Genomic DNA, 25736 nt, shown 5'->3' with positions numbered 1-25736 from the left:
AAAAATATAACTATTTGGCCATAATGACTATCGTTATGTTTGGAGGAAAAAGAACACCATACCAAACATGAAGCACGGGGGTGGCAGCATCATGTTGTGGGGGTGCTTTGCTGCAGGAGGGACTGGTGCACTTCATAAAATAGACGGCATCATGAGGAAAATTATGTGGATATATCGAAGCAAAATCTCAAAAAATCAGTCAGGAAGTTAAAGCTTGGTCGCAAAAGGGTCTTCCAACTGGAAAATGCCCCCATGCATACTTCCAAAGTTGTGGCAAATTGGCAAAAAAGTCAAGGAATTGGAGTGGCCATCACAAAGCCCTGACCTCAACCCTATAGAAAATTTGTTGGCAGAACAGAAAAAGCATGTGTCAGCAAGGAGGCCTACAAACCTGACTCAGTTACACCAATTCTGTCAGGAGGAATGGGCCAAAATTCACCCAACTTATTGTGGGAAGCTTGTGGAAGGCTACCCGAAACATTTTACCCAAGTTAAACAATGTAAAGGCAATGCTACCAAATACTAATTGAGTGTATGTAAACTTCTGACCTACTGAGAATGTGATAAAATAAATAATAGCTGAAATGAATAATTCTCTATTATTCTGACATTTCACATTCTTAAAATAAAGTGGTGATCCTAACTGACCTAAGACAGGGAATTTTTAATATGATTAAATGTCAGGAATTGTGAAAAAATGTTGTTTAAATGTATTTGGCTAAGGTGTATGTAAACTTCTGACTTCAACTGTAGCTCCTGGATGCCAGGAAGCTTGGCCCCAGTGCTGTAGGCACTACCCTCTGTAGCTCTTTACGGTCAGATTCCAAGCAGTTACCATACCAGGCGGTGATGCAACCGGCCAGGATGCTCTAGATGGTGCAGCTGTAGAACTTTGAGTATCTGGGGAACCATGCCAAATCTCTTCACAACTGTCTTTTGTGTTTGGACCATGATAGTTCATTGGTGATGTGGACACCAAGGACCTTGAAACTCTCAACCCACTCCACTTTAATACGATGTTAAACGGGGGCCTGACGGCCCTCCTTTTCCTATAGTCAACGATCAGCTCCTTTGTCTTGCTCACGCTGAGTGAGGTTGTTGTCCTGGCACCAAACTGCCAGGTCTCCACCTCCCTATAGGCCGTCTCATCGTTGTCGGTGATCAGGCCTACCACCGTTGTGTCGTCAGCAAACTTAATGGTGTTGGAGTCGTGCTTGGCCACACAGTCGTGGGTGAACAAGGAGTATAGAAGGGGACTAAGCACGCACCCCTGAGGGGCCCCAGTGTTGAGGATCAGTGTGGCAGATGTGTTGTTGCGTTAGAGGGAAGTGAGGAAAGCATTGGAGGAGACAAACACCTTGGATCTCATCTTGGATCTTCTCCTCCAATGACTGGCTGCATCATTGCTTGTTATGGCAATAGCACCGCCCTCGATCGTAAAGCGCTACAGAGAGTTGTGCCGACAGCCCAGTACATCACTGGGACCTCTATCAGGCGTGAAAAGAAGGGCCGGAAAATCAGCAAAGACCCCAACCACCCAAGCCATAGAATATTTTCTCTGCTGCAGCACGGGAAAAGGTACCGATGCATAATATCTGACACCAACAGGCTCTTGAACAACTTCTATCCCCAAGCAATACGACTGATAAATAGCTAATCAAATATCTAAAACGGACCAAGTTAACCTTGTATCTTTATTGACCTTTCACTATGCACAGTGCACACCCTACACACTCACGTCACTCCAACACACACACCCGCTCCATCATTTGCTCACTCACACATAATATGCACATACATTTCTACTGACTCGACACACTCGCACACCCACTCACATGCAAACTGCTGCTACTCTGTTTACCTTCTATCCTGTTGCCTAGTTACCTTACCCCTATGCATATCTATCTCTATCACACTAGTATCCCTGCACATGTAAATATGGTATTGGAACTGACCTTTTAAATATTTCCTGTACATAGTATGCTTACTTTATCATGCACTTCATATTTCTTAATTCTCGTGTGCTTTTTTCTAGTAATACATTGTTATTGATTATTGCATTGTTGGGTTTTGAGTTGGTATATGTGGCATATGTGTGTATGTGGCATTAAAAAAGTTGAAACAATGCTCTCCTCTATTCCTGACGTATTGAAGATGGCAAGGAGAGGAAGGACCTGAGGAATCGAGTATAATACCTTTGAGATTCACCCTGGCTGACTGACAGACCGGGAGGGAAGTCTCCCACTCACTTCCTCTCTCTTTGAATCTCTCCTAACCACAGTCATGAGCAGTCAGCTGCCAGCCTGGATCCGTTTGGTCTCTCTTGTCAAATCTATTGCGGTCTTTGACAATTCCACAGGGAGTTGGCAAGAGAGCCAAAACTGTTGTACACCCTCACAGAGCAGAGGTGAATAATTGTTTGTGATGAAATAGTTGCAAGACCAAGGAGGTCCGGAGTCCCCCGGGCCACACCAAACAAACATTTAGATAAAGTTGTATGTATGTGAGCTGTGGTGCACACATTAAGGAGGTAATCCTTCTGAATATAAAGCAAATGTTTTATGTACTATAAAATGTCCCTTGGTCTGATATCCAGTTCCCTTTTTAACCCAAAAGTAATCCCGCCATCAAGTAGCAGCACAGCAGTCACTTCCTGCTCTGGGGAGAACAACAACAACTATATGTTTACTCAGACACCAACCCAGCAGATGATACTAATACATAGTCGGTATTAGGGTAATACAGGGTACTACCCGGGTAATACAGGGTACTACCCGGGTAATACAGGGTACTACCCGGGTAATACAGGGTACTACCCGGGTAATACAGGGTACTACCCGGGTAATACAGGATACTACCCGGGTAATACAGGATACTACCCGGGTAATACAGGGTACTACTAAGCCCATTTTCATTAACTAAAGGTTAAGGAAACCTCTGAATATATGATACTTGAAGGATTACCCTGTCCTGTTGTTGCCTAGCAGCAGAAGTATTACAGGAGCCTGTATTGGAGCAAAACAAACTAGGCTAACATGACAATGGAGTTGGCAAAAGCACTAGCAGATGTGGGACCAGGCAAGTACTTCACTAAAAGTGGATTCAAACGGGAAAACATAGATGTCAAAAGTGGGGGAAAAAAAGGGCAAGAGGTTAATAATTTGCAGTCAATGTCCTTCATACAGAAACACACACCATATCTTGTTTCCTCAACTAAGGAACACGTAAAGACTGACAGACCCTATCCCCTTTCTTCAACATCTAAGGAGCAAGTCCAGACAGTAAACCAGTGAGCTATGTATCCCGGTAAGAATAATTAGTCCTATTCTGGGCCTATGAGTCATCATAACATCACTCTGAGGAGGTTTAACAACAGATGTAATTGGCTACTTCAGTTGCGGCAAGTTCCACTAAAGAGCTGCCAACTTTGGGTTGAAAATGCATCTGTGGCCCAACCCGCTGGATAAAGTATTAAATAACATAACAGAAAGTACACGAAACCAATTACCGATATGACCACACGGAGTACTTTACAACTATCTTTGTGGCTATCAATTTGCATAATATTTCCATAGGTTTAATACGTTTAAAATGTAATGTTGCTATTCGGATAAAGCTATACAAGTACCTGGCTACATTTAAATCGTGCACGTACTCTAGCCAACTTTGTAGATAGGGAACTTGCAGCATTTCACATGGCAATTTTTTTCTCTAAATGTTGAGTCTAGTTAATGTTATTCGACTGTGCGAGGACAGACTTGGTTTAGCTCGTTCGCTGTCGCTGGCACCTTTGGCGAATCCGGAGGGCCTCTACGGCCGGGCATCGGTCTATTCTGAATACACCAGCCGTGAAAACTAACTTTAGCGTCTGTCTATACAGGCCTTATAGAAATTAATGGCTACATTAGTTAGATCTACGTAGACATAATAGGACACACAAAAAAAACGTGATTTACCAAACTGATCCGTAGGCCCCGGAACCGACTGGAGACAGGGTCTGGTAGCGTTCTGGTACCTCCCAAATCGTCTTGGTCACCTCCTGCCGATAAAACGTAGGTCTTTCTTTCTGCGACATTCCTGCAGAACAACCCTCAAAGTGCAAGTTGTGACTTCTCCTTTTTCTTGGTCAAAGGTGGCAGCAACTAAAGTAAGTTCGCTAACTAGTTTAAGAAAAAGCTGTTGCCTCTAGCTAACTAGTTCGTTGTGAGCGAGGTGCAAAATTCTTGAAATTCTGCACGTTTTAAGGCGGAAATAGTTTGTTGAGAATACGTTTCTAGCTACTCCATTTGCGTTTAGGCTCCCGGGATTTCACAATGTCATCTACCCTGCGCGCCCGTTTCCCTCTGCTAAAACAACAAAATGTCGCGAGATAAACTCTAAACCTCGAGCAACTCAAAGGACAAACCAGATATTTTTTCACTGAACCTTTTTAATAAGTTTATTTAAAAGCTTAGACAAACAGTGATTTTAATGCAAATACAAATTATTTAAAGAGTCAATAAAAAAGCGTATCAAACATTTAGTAAATGGCCCCATTTCCAAATTAAATACTCACCTCCAGTATGAGTAGAAATAAGAACAAAGTCATGTTTTTCACAACATATTTTGGGAAACAGACATCATTTGGAAATGTTTTTATAAAATGGCTGATAATAATGAAGAGAAAAAACACACGTCAGTAATTAATTAACCCAAATGCACAGGTTCACATGTTTCATGAAAATATACCGAAAATATTGTGGGAAATCAATCTCACCATAAAATATAAGGCACCCATTGAGACTTTTACATGGCTGCAAACTATATTACTATTGCGAGAGCATCAAATCGGTCCATGTTCGCGTCTAAACATTCAACAAAATTTGGTGAGAAAAGCATTCTCCAAATGCATGGAAACATGAATTTGTTTTGATATGATCAAATACATAAAAACTTGAGGTAAAAAACATATTCCCATTATCTCTAACAAAGGTGTAAAATTACTTTGAGGTTCTACTGGATATCTGTACTTTACTATTTATATATGTTTTTACTTTTACTTTGCTACATTGGTCTTGTGTGGCTCAGTTGGTAGAGAATGGTGCTTGCAACTTGTAGGTTCGATTCCCAAGGGGGATAAGTATGAACGTGTATGCACTCACTACTGTCACTCTGGATAAGAGTGTCTGCTAAGTGACTCAAATGTAAAATTACAACATTTTGAGCAGGAGCTGTCCTTCCACCCATACAGGAGCCCTATCAAAGCTCTTCTCTGGCACTGCCAGGACAGAGCTCCCCCTGAAGCTAGAACAGCAAAGTCCCTGCCCATCTTCTGAAAGCACCTGAAACCCTGCCTCTTCAAAGAGTATCGTTATTTTATTTCACCAGGTAGGCTATAATTCCCCTTGAATCCCCCCCACACAAAAAAACTTTCCTGAACCAACACTTGACTTCCCCTTCTAGCTCTGATTTAGCTGACAGCTGCATTATTGAAGAAAAGTGTACTAACTATGCCTGTGATATGTGGTTGTCACACATAGCTATCTTAAAATGACTGCACTAAACTGCAAGTCGCTCTGGATAAATGTCAATGTAAAATGTACATTCCTAAAGAAAATCTGTACTTTTTAATCCCAACATTTTCCCTGACACCCAAAAGTACTTGTTACGTTTTGAATGCTCAGGCAGAACAGTGTGTTGTCATCCCTACTGCCTCTGATCTGGTGCACTAACTAAACACCAATACTGCATTTGTGATGTCTGAGTGTTGTTGGAATATGCCCTAGCTGTACATAAAAAAAAGAAAATCGTGCCATCTGGCTGGCGTAATATAAGGATTTTGATGTATAGTATTTACTTTTACTTAAGTATGACAATTAAGAACTTTTTCCACAACTGTACTTAAGTATATACTGTATATGCTACTGTATTATTGATTGTTTGTGTAGCCTAGTGGGGCAGCAGTGTAACCTAGTGGTTAGAGTGTTGGACTAGCAATCAAAAGGTTGCAAGTTCCCGAGCTGACAAGGTACAAATCTGTCATTCTGCCCCTGAACAAGGCAGTTAACCCACTGTTCCTAAGCCATCATTGAAAATAAGAATTTGTTCTTAACTGACTTGCCTAGTTAAATAAAGGTAAAATAAATAAAAATGTTTGTTTATTCCATGTCCAACTCTGTGTTGTTGTATGTGTCGAGCTGCTTTGCTTTATCTTGGCCAGGTTGCAGTTGCAAATGAGAACTTGTTCTCAACTAGCCTACCTGGTGAAATAAAATAAAAATAAAAATATTTTTAACCAGGTACTTTTATACACGTAGTATATTACTGGGTGACATTCACGTTTACTTGAGTCATTTTCTATTAAGTTATCTTTACTTTTAATCAAGTATGACAATACTTTTTACACCACTAATCTTTAACATAGTTCTTGCAACAACCCAGAGATGTTGAGAGTTTAAACGGAGAGTGTTTTTGAACAAAATGTTTACTCTCTTCACCTCTCTGTAAACTTAGAAAGACATCCATCATGTTCCGGCCATTCCATTCATTCCATTGCTTGGTTTAGAATATATGCTTCTTGTCTGGTGCAAAGCAGTGAATGGAGCAACATTCATACTGTTCACCAGGTGCAACATTACAGAATGTTCCCATAGATTTGTATTGTGTAGAACAAATATGACTGTCTGTCAGGTAGAATCCATGAATCGTGACAGCACTATTTAATACATTTCTATATGCAACGTTCTGAAAATTTCAACACACGGAATAATAAATACATCCCATATGTGCTCCTCCATCCAGAGGTTGAAGGAGGTTCCAGGTGCTCTTCTAGTTAGGGGAGGGATTCCCAAACTGGGGTCTACCAGAGGAGTATCATATTTCGGAGCCACAACATTAAAACGTTTGGGAATCCCTTCTCTAACTAATTTCCATCTCTGAACCTGATGATGACTTCATGGCTTGGTTTTTGCTCTGACATGCACTATCAACTATGGGACCTTATATAGACAGGTGTGTGCCTTTCCAAATATTGGTGCTTTGCTCTTTTTCAGGTTGAGAGAGTTAACATGCTGTAGTAGTCTCACACTGCCAGACGTCACACAGCAGAACTTATTCAGGTTGGGAGAGAACAGCTGGGGTCGATAAATAGAGGTTATATAGTATTAAGTTAGGATAGTACTGGTAGATAAATAGAGGTTATATAGTATTAAGTTGTGATAGTACTGGTACTCAGAACAACAATAACCACTACTAGTACATCTGGTTATATCTCTGCCTTTAAGTTTCAAAACTACTGTAATGCATCTTTAACACTAAAATATGTATTTGATTTGGAAATGCAGATTGATGATGATGATACATCATTCTATACATTATATACAAAAGCATGTGCACACCCCTTCAAATGAGTGGATTTGTCTATTTCAGCCACACCCATTGCTGACAGGTGTGTACAATCGAGGACATAGCCATTTAATCTCCATAGACAAACATTGGCAGTAGAATGGCTTTACTGAAGAGCTCAGTGAATTTCAACGTGGCACCGTCATAGGATGCCACCATTTTATCAAATCAGTTTCTGCCCTCCTAGAGTTGCCGCAGTCAATTGTAAGTGCTGTTATTGTGAAGTGGAAATGTCTAGGAGCAACAACGGCTCAGCTGCGAAGTGGTAGGCCACACAAGCTCACAGAATGGGACCGCTGAGTGCTGATGCACGTAGCGTGTAAAAATAGTCTGTCCTCGTTTGCAACACTCACTATGGATGCATCAATTTGGATAAAAAGAGCCAAAGAAGGCAAAGAAAACTTTGTGAAGCATCATCGTTGTTGAGCAGTAGGTAGACTACAAAAAACAGCTTGCAGGTCCCTCCACGCTGGAGATGATACTCAGTTGGGGTGGAGAGTTGAAATTATTCTACGACTGCTGATACAGTATCTAGCCTAACTATGAGGCACAGGATTCCACTCTCTAGAACCCCAAAAATAATTAAATAAATATAGGGTTTTAATTTAGTTAAATGAATGGACAGCAACATTTTGTTTATTTTACTAAAAGTCTATTTTTTGCATTAGAGAATGCTGTTTTAGCAGGCATTGCCGCACTTGACAGGTGCACGATCTCATCAGCTGTATGAATTAAATGAGACTGTGTGCATTTTTATAAGGCCCAATATGTTGATGAACAGAGATTCAACAACACAATTTCAGATTATAAATTTAATAGTCACATGTACAGTGCCTTCGGAAAGTATTCAGACCCCTTGACTTTTTCCCCATTTTGTTACGTTACAGCCTTATTATAAAATGTATTAAATGAAGAAAAAAATCCTCAGCAATCTACACACAATGACAAAGCGAAACTCAGGACCTCAGATGGAAGGTTCAAGTCTCGGAATGTCTTTGAGACCGGACTTGAACCCGATAGAACATCTCTGGAGAGACCTGAAAATAGATGTGCAGCAATGCTCCTCATCTAACCTGACATAGCTTGAGAGAATCTGCAGAGAAGAATGGCAGAAACTCCCCAAAAACAGGTGTGCCAAGCTTGTAGCGTCATGCCCAAGAAGACTCAATGCTGTGATCGCTGCCAAAGGTGCTTCAACAAAGTACTGAGTATGTAAATGTAAATGTGACATTTCCGTTTTTTTTCTTCTAAACTAGCAAACATTTCTCAACCTGTTTTTGCTTTGTCATTATGGGCTATTGTCTGTAGATTGATGAGGGGGGAAATGTAAATGAATGTAAATTGTCCAGTGGCAATTTTTATGAATTGTTCAGCAGTATAATGGCTTGGGGGTAGAAGCTGTTGAGGAGCCTTTTGGTCCTAGACTTGGCGCTCTGGCACCACTTGCTGTGCGGTAGCAGAGAAAACAGTCTATAACTTGGTTGACTGGAGTCTATGACAATTTTATGGGCATTCCTCTGACACCGCCTATTATATAGGTCCTGGATGGCAGGAAGCTTGGCCCCAGTGATGTACTGGGCCGCTCGCACTACCCTCTGTAGTGCTACGGTCAGATGCCGAGTAGTTGCCATTCCAGGCGGTGATGCTCTCGATGGTGCAGCTGTAGAACCTTTTGAGGATCTGGGGGCCCATGCCAATTCTTTTCAGTCTCCTGAGGGGGAAAAGGTTTTGTTGTGCCCTCTTCACGACTGTCTTGGTATGTTTGGTATGCATGGCCTCCAGCATGTGATGGCATTCCAAGCCTACAGTGCGGCTACCAAGAGCCTCCTCCAGCAGCTATGAGTTCCCCTCAGTCCCGGTGCTCATTCCACCTGCCCTCTGGTCTGATGAAACAAAAATATAACTATTTGGCCATAATGACTATCGTTATGTTTGGAGGAAAAAGAACACCATACCAAACATGAAGCACGGGGGTGGCAGCATCATGTTGTGGGGGTGCTTTGCTGCAGGAGGGACTGGTGCACTTCATAAAATAGACGGCATCATGAGGAAAATTATGTGGATATATCGAAGCAAAATCTCAAAAAATCAGTCAGGAAGTTAAAGCTTGGTCGCAAAAGGGTCTTCCAACTGGAAAATGCCCCCATGCATACTTCCAAAGTTGTGGCAAATTGGCAAAAAAGTCAAGGAATTGGAGTGGCCATCACAAAGCCCTGACCTCAACCCTATAGAAAATTTGTTGGCAGAACAGAAAAAGCATGTGTCAGCAAGGAGGCCTACAAACCTGACTCAGTTACACCAATTCTGTCAGGAGGAATGGGCCAAAATTCACCCAACTTATTGTGGGAAGCTTGTGGAAGGCTACCCGAAACATTTTACCCAAGTTAAACAATGTAAAGGCAATGCTACCAAATACTAATTGAGTGTATGTAAACTTCTGACCTACTGAGAATGTGATAAAATAAATAATAGCTGAAATGAATAATTCTCTATTATTCTGACATTTCACATTCTTAAAATAAAGTGGTGATCCTAACTGACCTAAGACAGGGAATTTTTAATATGATTAAATGTCAGGAATTGTGAAAAAATGTTGTTTAAATGTATTTGGCTAAGGTGTATGTAAACTTCTGACTTCAACTGTAGCTCCTGGATGCCAGGAAGCTTGGCCCCAGTGCTGTAGGCACTACCCTCTGTAGCTCTTTACGGTCAGATTCCAAGCAGTTACCATACCAGGCGGTGATGCAACCGGCCAGGATGCTCTAGATGGTGCAGCTGTAGAACTTTGAGTATCTGGGGAACCATGCCAAATCTCTTCACAACTGTCTTTTGTGTTTGGACCATGATAGTTCATTGGTGATGTGGACACCAAGGACCTTGAAACTCTCAACCCACTCCACTTTAATACGATGTTAAACGGGGGCCTGACGGCCCTCCTTTTCCTATAGTCAACGATCAGCTCCTTTGTCTTGCTCACGCTGAGTGAGGTTGTTGTCCTGGCACCAAACTGCCAGGTCTCCACCTCCCTATAGGCCGTCTCATCGTTGTCGGTGATCAGGCCTACCACCGTTGTGTCGTCAGCAAACTTAATGGTGTTGGAGTCGTGCTTGGCCACACAGTCGTGGGTGAACAAGGAGTATAGAAGGGGACTAAGCACGCACCCCTGAGGGGCCCCAGTGTTGAGGATCAGTGTGGCAGATGTGTTGTTGCGTTAGAGGGAAGTGAGGAAAGCATTGGAGGAGACAAACACCTTGGATCTCATCTTGGATCTTCTCCTCCAATGACTGGCTGCATCATTGCTTGTTATGGCAATAGCACCGCCCTCGATCGTAAAGCGCTACAGAGAGTTGTGCCGACAGCCCAGTACATCACTGGGACCTCTATCAGGCGTGAAAAGAAGGGCCGGAAAATCAGCAAAGACCCCAACCACCCAAGCCATAGAATATTTTCTCTGCTGCAGCACGGGAAAAGGTACCGATGCATAATATCTGACACCAACAGGCTCTTGAACAACTTCTATCCCCAAGCAATACGACTGATAAATAGCTAATCAAATATCTAAAACGGACCAAGTTAACCTTGTATCTTTATTGACCTTTCACTATGCACAGTGCACACCCTACACACTCACGTCACTCCAACACACACACCCGCTCCATCATTTGCTCACTCACACATAATATGCACATACATTTCTACTGACTCGACACACTCGCACACCCACTCACATGCAAACTGCTGCTACTCTGTTTACCTTCTATCCTGTTGCCTAGTTACCTTACCCCTATGCATATCTATCTCTATCACACTAGTATCCCTGCACATGTAAATATGGTATTGGAACTGACCTTTTAAATATTTCCTGTACATAGTATGCTTACTTTATCATGCACTTCATATTTCTTAATTCTCGTGTGCTTTTTTCTAGTAATACATTGTTATTGATTATTGCATTGTTGGGTTTTGAGTTGGTATATGTGGCATATGTGTGTATGTGGCATTAAAAAAGTTGAAACAATGCTCTCCTCTATTCCTGACGTATTGAAGATGGCAAGGAGAGGAAGGACCTGAGGAATCGAGTATAATACCTTTGAGATTCACCCTGGCTGACTGACAGACCGGGAGGGAAGTCTCCCACTCACTTCCTCTCTCTTTGAATCTCTCCTAACCACAGTCATGAGCAGTCAGCTGCCAGCCTGGATCCGTTTGGTCTCTCTTGTCAAATCTATTGCGGTCTTTGACAATTCCACAGGGAGTTGGCAAGAGAGCCAAAACTGTTGTACACCCTCACAGAGCAGAGGTGAATAATTGTTTGTGATGAAATAGTTGCAAGACCAAGGAGGTCCGGAGTCCCCCGGGCCACACCAAACAAACATTTAGATAAAGTTGTATGTATGTGAGCTGTGGTGCACACATTAAGGAGGTAATCCTTCTGAATATAAAGCAAATGTTTTATGTACTATAAAATGTCCCTTGGTCTGATATCCAGTTCCCTTTTTAACCCAAAAGTAATCCCGCCATCAAGTAGCAGCACAGCAGTCACTTCCTGCTCTGGGGAGAACAACAACAACTATATGTTTACTCAGACACCAACCCAGCAGATGATACTAATACATAGTCGGTATTAGGGTAATACAGGGTACTACCCGGGTAATACAGGGTACTACCCGGGTAATACAGGGTACTACCCGGGTAATACAGGGTACTACCCGGGTAATACAGGGTACTACCCGGGTAATACAGGATACTACCCGGGTAATACAGGATACTACCCGGGTAATACAGGGTACTACTAAGCCCATTTTCATTAACTAAAGGTTAAGGAAACCTCTGAATATATGATACTTGAAGGATTACCCTGTCCTGTTGTTGCCTAGCAGCAGAAGTATTACAGGAGCCTGTATTGGAGCAAAACAAACTAGGCTAACATGACAATGGAGTTGGCAAAAGCACTAGCAGATGTGGGACCAGGCAAGTACTTCACTAAAAGTGGATTCAAACGGGAAAACATAGATGTCAAAAGTGGGGGAAAAAAAGGGCAAGAGGTTAATAATTTGCAGTCAATGTCCTTCATACAGAAACACACACCATATCTTGTTTCCTCAACTAAGGAACACGTAAAGACTGACAGACCCTATCCCCTTTCTTCAACATCTAAGGAGCAAGTCCAGACAGTAAACCAGTGAGCTATGTATCCCGGTAAGAATAATTAGTCCTATTCTGGGCCTATGAGTCATCATAACATCACTCTGAGGAGGTTTAACAACAGATGTAATTGGCTACTTCAGTTGCGGCAAGTTCCACTAAAGAGCTGCCAACTTTGGGTTGAAAATGCATCTGTGGCCCAACCCGCTGGATAAAGTATTAAATAACATAACAGAAAGTACACGAAACCAATTACCGATATGACCACACGGAGTACTTTACAACTATCTTTGTGGCTATCAATTTGCATAATATTTCCATAGGTTTAATACGTTTAAAATGTAATGTTGCTATTCGGATAAAGCTATACAAGTACCTGGCTACATTTAAATCGTGCACGTACTCTAGCCAACTTTGTAGATAGGGAACTTGCAGCATTTCACATGGCAATTTTTTTCTCTAAATGTTGAGTCTAGTTAATGTTATTCGACTGTGCGAGGACAGACTTGGTTTAGCTCGTTCGCTGTCGCTGGCACCTTTGGCGAATCCGGAGGGCCTCTACGGCCGGGCATCGGTCTATTCTGAATACACCAGCCGTGAAAACTAACTTTAGCGTCTGTCTATACAGGCCTTATAGAAATTAATGGCTACATTAGTTAGATCTACGTAGACATAATAGGACACACAAAAAAAACGTGATTTACCAAACTGATCCGTAGGCCCCGGAACCGACTGGAGACAGGGTCTGGTAGCGTTCTGGTACCTCCCAAATCGTCTTGGTCACCTCCTGCCGATAAAACGTAGGTCTTTCTTTCTGCGACATTCCTGCAGAACAACCCTCAAAGTGCAAGTTGTGACTTCTCCTTTTTCTTGGTCAAAGGTGGCAGCAACTAAAGTAAGTTCGCTAACTAGTTTAAGAAAAAGCTGTTGCCTCTAGCTAACTAGTTCGTTGTGAGCGAGGTGCAAAATTCTTGAAATTCTGCACGTTTTAAGGCGGAAATAGTTTGTTGAGAATACGTTTCTAGCTACTCCATTTGCGTTTAGGCTCCCGGGATTTCACAATGTCATCTACCCTGCGCGCCCGTTTCCCTCTGCTAAAACAACAAAATGTCGCGAGATAAACTCTAAACCTCGAGCAACTCAAAGGACAAACCAGATATTTTTTCACTGAACCTTTTTAATAAGTTTATTTAAAAGCTTAGACAAACAGTGATTTTAATGCAAATACAAATTATTTAAAGAGTCAATAAAAAAGCGTATCAAACATTTAGTAAATGGCCCCATTTCCAAATTAAATACTCACCTCCAGTATGAGTAGAAATAAGAACAAAGTCATGTTTTTCACAACATATTTTGGGAAACAGACATCATTTGGAAATGTTTTTATAAAATGGCTGATAATAATGAAGAGAAAAAACACACGTCAGTAATTAATTAACCCAAATGCACAGGTTCACATGTTTCATGAAAATATACCGAAAATATTGTGGGAAATCAATCTCACCATAAAATATAAGGCACCCATTGAGACTTTTACATGGCTGCAAACTATATTACTATTGCGAGAGCATCAAATCGGTCCATGTTCGCGTCTAAACATTCAACAAAATTTGGTGAGAAAAGCATTCTCCAAATGCATGGAAACATGAATTTGTTTTGATATGATCAAATACATAAAAACTTGAGGTAAAAAACATATTCCCATTATCTCTAACAAAGGTGTAAAATTACTTTGAGGTTCTACTGGATATCTGTACTTTACTATTTATATATGTTTTTACTTTTACTTTGCTACATTGGTCTTGTGTGGCTCAGTTGGTAGAGAATGGTGCTTGCAACTTGTAGGTTCGATTCCCAAGGGGGATAAGTATGAACGTGTATGCACTCACTACTGTCACTCTGGATAAGAGTGTCTGCTAAGTGACTCAAATGTAAAATTACAACATTTTGAGCAGGAGCTGTCCTTCCACCCATACAGGAGCCCTATCAAAGCTCTTCTCTGGCACTGCCAGGACAGAGCTCCCCCTGAAGCTAGAACAGCAAAGTCCCTGCCCATCTTCTGAAAGCACCTGAAACCCTGCCTCTTCAAAGAGTATCGTTATTTTATTTCACCAGGTAGGCTATAATTCCCCTTGAATCCCCCCCACACAAAAAAACTTTCCTGAACCAACACTTGACTTCCCCTTCTAGCTCTGATTTAGCTGACAGCTGCATTATTGAAGAAAAGTGTACTAACTATGCCTGTGATATGTGGTTGTCACACATAGCTATCTTAAAATGACTGCACTAAACTGCAAGTCGCTCTGGATAAATGTCAATGTAAAATGTACATTCCTAAAGAAAATCTGTACTTTTTAATCCCAACATTTTCCCTGACACCCAAAAGTACTTGTTACGTTTTGAATGCTCAGGCAGAACAGTGTGTTGTCATCCCTACTGCCTCTGATCTGGTGCACTAACTAAACACCAATACTGCATTTGTGATGTCTGAGTGTTGTTGGAATATGCCCTAGCTGTACATAAAAAAAAGAAAATCGTGCCATCTGGCTGGCGTAATATAAGGATTTTGATGTATAGTATTTACTTTTACTTAAGTATGACAATTAAGAACTTTTTCCACAACTGTACTTAAGTATATACTGTATATGCTACTGTATTATTGATTGTTTGTGTAGCCTAGTGGGGCAGCAGTGTAACCTAGTGGTTAGAGTGTTGGACTAGCAATCAAAAGGTTGCAAGTTCCCGAGCTGACAAGGTACAAATCTGTCATTCTGCCCCTGAACAAGGCAGTTAACCCACTGTTCCTAAGCCATCATTGAAAATAAGAATTTGTTCTTAACTGACTTGCCTAGTTAAATAAAGGTAAAATAAATAAAAATGTTTGTTTATTCCATGTCCAACTCTGTGTTGTTGTATGTGTCGAGCTGCTTTGCTTTATCTTGGCCAGGTTGCAGTTGCAAATGAGAACTTGTTCTCAACTAGCCTACCTGGTGAAATAAAATAAAAATAAAAATATTTTTAACCAGGTACTTTTATACACGTAGTATATTACTGGGTGACATTCACGTTTACTTGAGTCATTTTCTATTAAGTTATCTTTACTTTTAATCAAGTATGACAATACTTTTTACACCACTAATCTTTAACATAGTTCTTGCAACAACCCAGAGATGTTGAGAGTTTAAACGGAGAGTGTTTTTGAACAAAATGTTTACTCTCTTCACCTCTCTGTAAACTTAGAAAGACATCCATCATGTTCCGGCCATTCCATTCATTCCATTGCTTGGTTTAGAATATATGCTTCTTGTCTGGTGCAAAGCAGTGAATGGAGCAACATTCATACTGTTCACCAGGTGCAACATTACAGAATGTTCCCATAGATTTGTATTGTGTAGAACAAATATGACTGTCTGTCAGGTAGAATCCATGAATCGTGACAGCACTATTTAATACATTTCTATATGCAACGTTCTGAAAATTTCAACACACGGAATAATAAATACATCCCATATGTGCTCCTCCATCCAGAGGTTGAAGGAGGTTCCAGGTGCTCTTCTAGTTAGGGGAGGGATTCCCAAACTGGGGTCTACCAGAGGAGTATCATATTTCGGAGCCACAACATTAAAACGTTTGGGAATCCCTTCTCTAACTAATTTCCATCTCTGAACCTGATGATGACTTCATGGCTTGGTTTTTGCTCTGACATGCACTATCAACTATGGGACCTTATATAGACAGGTGTGTGCCTTTCCAAATATTGGTGCTTTGCTCTTTTTCAGGTTGAGAGAGTTAACATGCTGTAGTAGTCTCACACTGCCAGACGTCACACAGCAGAACTTATTCAGGTTGGGAGAGAACAGCTGGGGTCGATAAATAGAGGTTATATAGTATTAAGTTAGGATAGTACTGGTAGATAAATAGAGGTTATATAGTATTAAGTTGTGATAGTACTGGTACTCAGAACAACAATAACCACTACTAGTACATCTGGTTATATCTCTGCCTTTAAGTTTCAAAACTACTGTAATGCATCTTTAACACTAAAATATGTATTTGATTTGGAAATGCAGATTGATGATGATGATACATCATTCTATACATTATATACAAAAGCATGTGCACACCCCTTCAAATGAGTGGATTTGTCTATTTCAGCCACACCCATTGCTGACAGGTGTGTACAATCGAGGACATAGCCATTTAATCTCCATAGACAAACATTGGCAGTAGAATGGCTTTACTGAAGAGCTCAGTGAATTTCAACGTGGCACCGTCATAGGATGCCACCATTTTATCAAATCAGTTTCTGCCCTCCTAGAGTTGCCGCAGTCAATTGTAAGTGCTGTTATTGTGAAGTGGAAATGTCTAGGAGCAACAACGGCTCAGCTGCGAAGTGGTAGGCCACACAAGCTCACAGAATGGGACCGCTGAGTGCTGATGCACGTAGCGTGTAAAAATAGTCTGTCCTCGTTTGCAACACTCACTATGGATGCATCAATTTGGATAAAAAGAGCCAAAGAAGGCAAAGAAAACTTTGTGAAGCATCATCGTTGTTGAGCAGTAGGTAGACTACAAAAAACAGCTTGCAGGTCCCTCCACGCTGGAGATGATACTCAGTTGGGGTGGAGAGTTGAAATTATTCTACGACTGCTGATACAGTATCTAGCCTAACTATGAGGCACAGGATTCCACTCTCTAGAACCCCAAAAATAATTAAATAAATATAGGGTTTTAATTTAGTTAAATGAATGGACAGCAACATTTTGTCTATTTTACTAAAAGTCTATTTTTTGCATTAGAGAATGCTGTTTTAGCAGGCATTGCCGCACTTGACAGGTGCACGATCTCATCAGCTGTATGAATTAAATGAGACTGTGTGCATTTTTATAAGGCCCAATATGTTGATGAACAGAGATTCAACAACACAATTTCAGATTATAAATTTAATAGTCACATGTACAGTGCCTTCGGAAAGTATTCAGACCCCTTGACTTTTTCCCCATTTTGTTACGTTACAGCCTTATTATAAAATGTATTAAATGAAGAAAAAAATCCTCAGCAATCTACACACAATGACAAAGCGAAACTCAGGACCTCAGATGGAAGGTTCAAGTCTCGGAATGTCTTTGAGACCGGACTTGAACCCGATAGAACATCTCTGGAGAGACCTGAAAATAGATGTGCAGCAATGCTCCTCATCTAACCTGACATAGCTTGAGAGAATCTGCAGAGAAGAATGGCAGAAACTCCCCAAAAACAGGTGTGCCAAGCTTGTAGCGTCATGCCCAAGAAGACTCAATGCTGTGATCGCTGCCAAAGGTGCTTCAACAAAGTACTGAGTATGTAAATGTAAATGTGACATTTCCGTTTTTTTTCTTCTAAACTAGCAAACATTTCTCAACCTGTTTTTGCTTTGTCATTATGGGCTATTGTCTGTAGATTGATGAGGGGGGAAATGTAAATGAATGTAAATTGTCCAGTGGCAATTTTTATGAATTGTTCAGCAGTATAATGGCTTGGGGGTAGAAGCTGTTGAGGAGCCTTTTGGTCCTAGACTTGGCGCTCTGGCACCACTTGCTGTGCGGTAGCAGAGAAAACAGTCTATAACTTGGTTGACTGGAGTCTATGACAATTTTATGGGCATTCCTCTGACACCGCCTATTATATAGGTCCTGGATGGCAGGAAGCTTGGCCCCAGTGATGTACTGGGCCGCTCGCACTACCCTCTGTAGTGCTACGGTCAGATGCCGAGTAGTTGCCATTCCAGGCGGTGATGCTCTCGATGGTGCAGCTGTAGAACCTTTTGAGGATCTGGGGGCCCATGCCAATTCTTTTCAGTCTCCTGAGGGGGAAAAGGTTTTGTTGTGCCCTCTTCACGACTGTCTTGGTATGTTTGGTATGCATGGCCTCCAGCATGTGATGGCATTCCAAGCCTACAGTGCGGCTACCAAGAGCCTCCTCCAGCAGCTATGAGTTCCCCTCAGTCCCGGTGCTCATTCCACCTGTCAGGTGGCTACTCCTCCACCAGTGGTCCAGCTAAGAGACATACCTACCTGTCAGCTTCTAGACACTCCCAGTGTGGAGTACCAGCCAACTGACGGTGCCAGGGTATGTCTACCCGTCACTGCCATTGGTTCTCAATTTGCCCTCAGCATGGGTATCCAGCCTGTTCCTAACAAGGTGTTTCAGTCTGCCGCCACAAAGGACCTATCAGTCAACAGTAGCCTGTAGCCAGCTGCTGTTCCAGTGTTGCCACCCGCTCCTGCTACAGAGCCGAAGTTAATCAACGAGGTGGACTCTTCAGCTGCTCCGGCTACAGAGAATCAGCCAGTAGTAGCCACCGTGGTGCTCCAGGCAAACATGGTGCTACAGCCCTCTCCAGCCACAGGTGCTCTGACTACCCCTTTCCTGGAGCCCAGACCACCTACCACAGATGGGGCCCAGTCTGCCCCTTCCCCAGGGTTACTGCTGATCCCTACAAAGCTAACCCATTCTTCCCTCAAGTTCCTGTATGCCACTGAATATGGGTCTGAGCCTACCTTGTGCTCCAGTCTTCTGTCTGTTCCTGCTATAGGAGCTCAGCCTACCCCTGTCAAGTCAGACTCCCTGTCTGCCAGGCATGAGGAGCAGCCTTCTCCATCTACAAGGGCCAAGCCTGCTTCCGTCATCGTAGACCCGCTGCCTGCTACCCGGGCAGCCCAGCTGGACCTGAAGGTACAACCTGGCCCAGTCTTCAGGTCACCAGCTCCTGTAACAGAGAGCCATCGTGTTGCAGCCACTGGCCCACAGACCGTCGTTGATGCAGCTCATCAGCCAGCATCTCCCTGGTTGCCACCAGCTGCAGCCCAGGGATCCCCAGCCGCTGTCCCAGTATCTCTGCCACCAGCTGCAACCCAGGGATCCCCAGCCCCTGTCCCAGTATCTCTGCCACCAGCTACAGCCCAGGGATGCCCAGCCCCTGTCCCAGTATCTCTGCCACCAGCTGCAGCCCAGGGATCCCCAGCCCCTGTCCCAGTATCTCTGCCATCACCTGCAGCCCATGGATCCCCAGCCCCTGTCCCAGTATCTCTGCCATCAGCTGCAGCCCAGGGATCTTTAGACCCTGTCCCAGTATCTATGCCACCAGCTGCAGCCCATGGATCCCCAGCCCCTGTCCCAGTATCTCTGCCACCAGCTGCAGCCCAGGGATCCCCAGCCCCTGTCCCAGTATCTCTGCCATCACCTGCAGCCCATGGATCCCCAGCCCCTGTCCCAGTATCTCTGCCATCAGCTGCAGCCCAGGGATCTTTAGACCCTGTCCCAGTATCTATGCCACCAGCTGCAGCCCAGGGGCCACCACTTGGCTTTACACTAGGAGTCATCCCTGTTCCAGTTAGGGGGGCTTCACCAGAAGCCAATGACAAGCCCCCACCTGCTCCTGATGAGGAGCCAAGTTCATCTCCAGCCACGGGTCCTCCACTTAGCCCTGTCTTCCAGACACCGACTGCCCATGCATTGCGGTTCCCACTTATCTCAGCACAAAGAGACCAGCCCAGCTCCTTTGGGGAGCCCCCACCTGGTCTTGAGTGGGAGCCCACCATGGCTTCCTCCACGGGGGCCGCTTCAGCCTCTGCCCTGAGGTCCCATCCTCGCCAGCAAGGTCCTCTCTGACCCTGTGGGGGAGCCTCCGCTTGCTCCTCATCGGAGACCTTCAGCGACGCCTCCTGAGAGGCCAGAGCTCGACCTTGACTTCTGGGCCCTTCAGTCCTCTGCTAGTCCCTGCCTGTGAGGTCCACCCTGGCTCTGTCGGGAGCCCCAACCTGCCAGTTGTGAAGAACCCTCTGCAGTTCTAGCCCAGGATCCACAGTCACACCCTGCCCGGGGAGCTATGCTGCATTCTCTGGAGAACATGTCTGTTCCTGCTGTGATACCTCGGCTCAGCCCGATTATCAGTTCAAAACTGGCTGCTGACCCTTTTGGCTAAATGCTAATCCCGGATGTTGTGTATCGTATTCAGACAATCAGGTTGAAACTGAATGCAATACACAGAATCTGGGATTAGCCAATAGCATGGTGGTGGGTAATGGTGTTGGTAATGGGTTTTTTAATAAGGAAAGTATGCATATTTCCCCCGTTTTTTTCTGCCTTTTCGCCATTAAATAAAGTTAAGGAGGAAATCGAAGCCTATGCAGCCTGAACGGATGGTGCATTTGGATGGTAAGGTGACACGACTCAATATTGCCATCTGCCAGCTTTTGGGCTACCAATGTTAAGTTAGTAAACATTGTAGAGCGCGACAAACACAAGGGGACACAATTTGGCGGCAAAAACATTTATTTATCTTCATCCACATTGTAACATTTCTAGCTGTTATAACGCCACGAACGACAGATCCCTTTCCTTTTCCTTAAAAATGAGAACGACAGCAATAGCGCTGATGATATTTGAGCAATATTTTGGCTCAAAAATGTAAAAATCTTATTTTACCTTTATTTAACTAGGCAAGTCAGTTAAGGACAAATTCATATTTTCAATGACGGCCTAGGAACAGTGGGTTAACTGCCTGTTCAGGGGCAGAACGACACATTTGTACCTTGTCAGCTCAGGGATTTGAGCTTGGAACCTTCCGGTTACTAGTCCAACGCTCTAACCACCAGGCTACCCTGCCGCCCCGGCAGTAGATCTGACGTTAAATGATTTCTGTTCTTTTATCACTTAGCCTATGCATTTTTCTTCCCAACTGAACAGAAAAAGGCGTTTGATAAACCAACTCGCCTAATTCAAAATGGCAAACTGTGGAGTCATCTGATTGTCATGGCTACTCTGGTCATTATCAGAAGGAATGTCCTGTATCATTACCGGCAGGTAGGCTAATATTCAAGCTCTACAAGTCCTATTATCAAGTTGACACAAAGGGCAACATGGGGGGGGGGGGGGAAGTAGCCCTACTAGCTAAATGCAGCTAGCACAATATAAACTTTGACATGATTGATTCACACGCACATTTTACAGAAACTGAAAACATGCATAATTTACATCATAAAATGGCATATAAATTAACTTAACGATCATCTATACCATCCATGGCACCTAAAGACAACCTAGACTTCCATCTGAAATCAACAAATGAACACCACCAAGATTTCCTCAGTAGTAAGAACTTTATACCAGAGGGAGACTGCTACTGACAAGCATGGGTGACAAAACCAGGAGGCTAGGCGTCTGTTTCTCAAACTAGACACTAATGTACTTGTCCTCTTGCTCGGTTGTGCACCGGGCCAGCCAGTTTGCACTGTTCTGTGAAGGGAGTAGTACACACACAGCGTTGTATGAGATGTTGTTTCTTGGCAATTTCTTGTATGGAATAGCCTTCATTTCTCAGAACAAGAATAGACTGACGAGTTTCAGAAGAAAGTCCTTTGTTTCTGACCATTTTGAGCCTGTAATCGAACCCACAAATGCTGATGTTCCAGATACTCAACTAGTCTAAAGAAGGCCAGTTTTATTGCTTCTTTAATCAGAAAAGTTTTCAGCTGTGTTAACATAATTGCAAAAAGATTTTCTAATGATCAATTAGCCTTTTAAAATGATAAACTTGGATTAGCTAACACAACATGTCATTGGAACACAGGAGTGAAGGTTGTTGATAATGGGCCTCTGTATGCCTATGTAGATATTCCATTAAAAAAATTGCCGTTTCCAGCTACACTAGTCATTACAACATAAACAATGTCTACGCTGTATTTCTGATCAATTTGATGTTATTTTAAAATGGACAAAAAATTTGCTTTTCTTTCAAAAACAAGGAAATGTCTAAGTGACCCCAAACTTTTGAACAGTCGTGCATATATACAACTTTCCCAGCTCTGCAGATTTTTCTGTGAAGTGACAGTCATTAGACAATTTATTTTGGTACTGTCCATGTGTAATGGCTGAAAATTGCAAAATTTACCTGGAACTAACGCTGCAGATAGCAATACTGGGTGATCTGAAAAGTCAGTCAATCGATCAATGATATAATACTTTTAGCAAAAACGATTTAATTTACAATCTATAGAAACTATGAGATTACAAAGGTTCCGAACTTTTGTGAAGCATCTCAGCACAGATAGAATAGAAATTCAATGAGGATGGCGTTAAGAGACAGATGGGAGGAGTTGAATGGAGCTGTAGGGTGGGACTAATAACAAGATAACAAATCTAAAATATACTGTGTCTGTAAAATGTATATAGGTTCAGAACTTTCGTGAAACAGTGGTTAAAAATATACAGCAACTAGATGGACATCAGAAATCGATGGGAGGTTGGGGAAGGACAGGACTAAAAACAAACAACATATAACTATTGTAAAATAGATTGTGTCTGTAAAATGTATATAGTGTGTATAAACTGGAAGTAAAATCCTAAGTGTTGTTGTTCATTAGTTTACTCCAATTAGGGGAGGTAGGGTTAGCAGAAAATGATAAAGGATGTATATATATATATATGTATATATATGTATATATATATATATATATATGTGTCACAGTGTGATGTTGTTCCCCTAGATTATGCACCAAATTGCACACAAGGTCCAATTCAAATAGGCCAGGCCAAGGTGAGATGTTAATAATTTGATAATAATAATTCAGTGTGCTTTAAAATTACATTTTTTTTTTTTACAGCTGCATAGCTAATGTTATTTTTGGTGTACAAACACTTTTTCATATCAATATTGTACATACACGTGATTGTAAAAGTGCTAAAAGGCTAAAATACTGTGTGTCGTCTCTTCGTGTGCAGGGCAAATCAGCAGACCTACAGTTGTGCCCGGGTCCTAATTAAAAGTGCACAACGCAGAACGAACCACGCTACATATACACACACATAAAAAATAAAATACATGGGAGATTGAAAATGCAGACAATTACATTGACGGAAGCTACTATCTATCTACCCCCCCAAGAAAAACGAACCATGTCAAATGACATGTTAGACTGGATGCACATTGAGCAGAAAGTGTTTGACGAGCATGGTTTCTTTTGAAGTGACCAGCAGCAGGACCACAAAACGAATATCTATGAAACTACAAATTTGCCCACTTCTCTCCAAAACGACTTTACTGTCATTGGCTCATTACCTGGCTGTTTGTTAGCTTTGCTGTTCGCATGGGCCACAAAGAGTTACCTCGTTAGCCAACGTTAGCTTAGTAGCTAGCCAGCCAAATACAGGCAGCTTCTTACACCTGGGCACAATTATCGAATTTATGGCAGATCAGAATCGCTGTTATACTCATTGGCCGGTGTGGAGAATGAGGTAAAACCACAAATCTCCTCGGACCTAGTATATCTGATCGAGTCATCACTTCTGACCACAATTTCTTGTGGAGGCCCTGAAGTTAGTGGAAGCTTCATGCTCATGGCCTCAGGGGCTCGCATGTCGGGTCCTATCATTTCCGAATCGGAGCAAGGCCCAACCCCGATCAGATCAAATAAGATCACTGTGTAGTTTTTTTTTGGTCGCTAGACTAAGACATGAAACATTACAGACATAAAACAATCATTCTCTCTCGCACTCATTCGCTCACACAAACACACGCCACCAGTCAAACAAAACAAGAATGGCTCCGTTTCCGAGTTATGGAATTTATAGAGCGCAAGGAATCATGGGACATATCGGGGGGAAGGCTGTCGTAAAATAATAGCGTGCCCTCATGTGGCCATAGATGGTAACCAGTGGCTGCCTTGTATTGAGCAGGAGGCTTACATGTGCCTTTTTTATAATTGATCACACAACATTCTTAACATATAAATAACTTATAAATGGTTAAACTTTATTAATTTACGGCAATATATTTTATGAACTTTATTTTCCATTTCCACCCTCTATTCCACCTTCATCCACGTAATAGAAAATCACACTTAAAAAAATAAATGTCAAATGAATGGCTGTGTTATACATTGGTCCTTTCTAGGTACCTTGGTCCAAACTCCTAAATCCCAAAAGCACTAGATTCACAGTTAAATTCCCAAAGTCCCATTTTGAATACACAGAAAGAGATACATCACCCAATCTGTTTTCACCACTGACTGCACACAGAGGGGCCCTCTCTCATGTTGTTGATTTCTGTGTCTTTCAGTGTCTTGACCTTTTTTCATCACCTCTCTAACTCAAATAAGATCTCAGTTCAGAAAGTGTGGCATGTTGACAGAGAGAAGCCCACTTTTGGAAAGTTTTTATCCCCATCGTTCATTGGTTCCAAGCTCATAGCCAGTGTCCATGCAGCCTGGTCACAGATCTATTTGTGTTTTTACTGTCTTGAAAATTCAATTGCTGTCATTGTCAAAGAAACCTGGGACCAGGCTAGTGTCCATGAGGTGCTGACTAGACAGTCCAGTCCCCTAGTTGGTCCCTTTAGAAAGACATAGAATGCCATGGTCACACAGGATAGAGCCACTGTCAGGTGAAGTCTGGTCCCAATCACAGATGCTGTTGAGACAAGAACAAAGACAATCACTGGTTATATCAAGTCGTAAACATCACATTTTAAACTCATTAGAAAAGCAAGAGGTAGGTGTGTGTACAAATGCACAAGTGATGTGCATGAACATTTATTGAAATCATGTTAAACTTTCCATTTTAAATAGCACATTAATAAGAAGACCCTTTACTATGTTTAAGGGATGCCTGATTTAATCCTGTTGACTAATTATCAATCGCTGGCATGTTAATTAGGAGGCACAGTCTTATTCCCATTTAATACCATTATAGAACACTCCCCCAGACCCCTCTCTTTTCAGCCAGCCCTTCATGCGAGGCACACGTGCAGATGAACAGCAAGCCGAACACCAGTACACCATCGAATGAATACATTGCTCAGAGATAGGCATTAGCAAACTGATGTAACAATTTCATAGATTTGTTTGTAGACCGTTTGTGTACTAACTTGCTGAAGTTGAACGAATAGTTCAAGTGTGGCGTTAATTTAGGGCTTTATTGTGCTTTTGAAGTGAATGGCTATTGACTGAGTCAACCAAGTCTTCACATTAGCTAGCTAAATTACCTGCTGGTGAACGACACCTGAACTTGTTGGTGGCTAAAGTTAGCTTGCTAGCTAATAAGCAACTGTACTAAACACTTTCATAACGATACAGAAATAAGCGTTGCATTCTCCAAGCAAAGTCATGCTGCTACTATATTTACATTTGTTTGACCGGAAAAACATGTACATGGTGAATGTATCACAGTAG

General features: G+C 42.3%; 1 protein-coding gene and 1 non-coding gene across 4 annotated transcripts in view; both read right to left on the bottom strand.

Moving 5' to 3' along the window:
- The window catches only part of LOC139416880 (mitogen-activated protein kinase 14A-like), a 28742-nt gene extending 24389 nt beyond the window's left edge, over positions 1-4353 (bottom strand). For 2 of the 3 annotated variants that reach the window (XM_071166038.1, XM_071166040.1), the window contains exon 1: positions 3957-4317. In XM_071166038.1, the coding sequence (XP_071022139.1) occupies positions 3957-4075 (119 nt within the window). In that variant the 5' untranslated portion in view covers positions 4076-4317. Of the gene's footprint in view, positions 1-3956 lie in introns of all 3 variants that reach the window. The other variant, XM_071166037.1, reaches the window with a different exon arrangement.
- Positions 4354-23755: 19402 nt separating this feature from the next.
- On the bottom strand, positions 23756-24069 carry LOC139417655 (small Cajal body-specific RNA 2). The gene has a single exon (XR_011635203.1). It is a non-coding gene; the product is annotated as a small Cajal body-specific RNA 2 (non-coding RNA).
- Positions 24070-25736: the final 1667 nt, after the last annotated feature.

Source organism: Oncorhynchus clarkii, chromosome 9, assembly GCF_045791955.1.
Source record: "Oncorhynchus clarkii lewisi isolate Uvic-CL-2024 chromosome 9, UVic_Ocla_1.0, whole genome shotgun sequence".
Lineage (NCBI taxonomy): Eukaryota > Metazoa > Chordata > Actinopteri > Salmoniformes > Salmonidae > Oncorhynchus > Oncorhynchus clarkii.
This window is presented reverse-complemented; position numbering and strand designations above follow the sequence as displayed.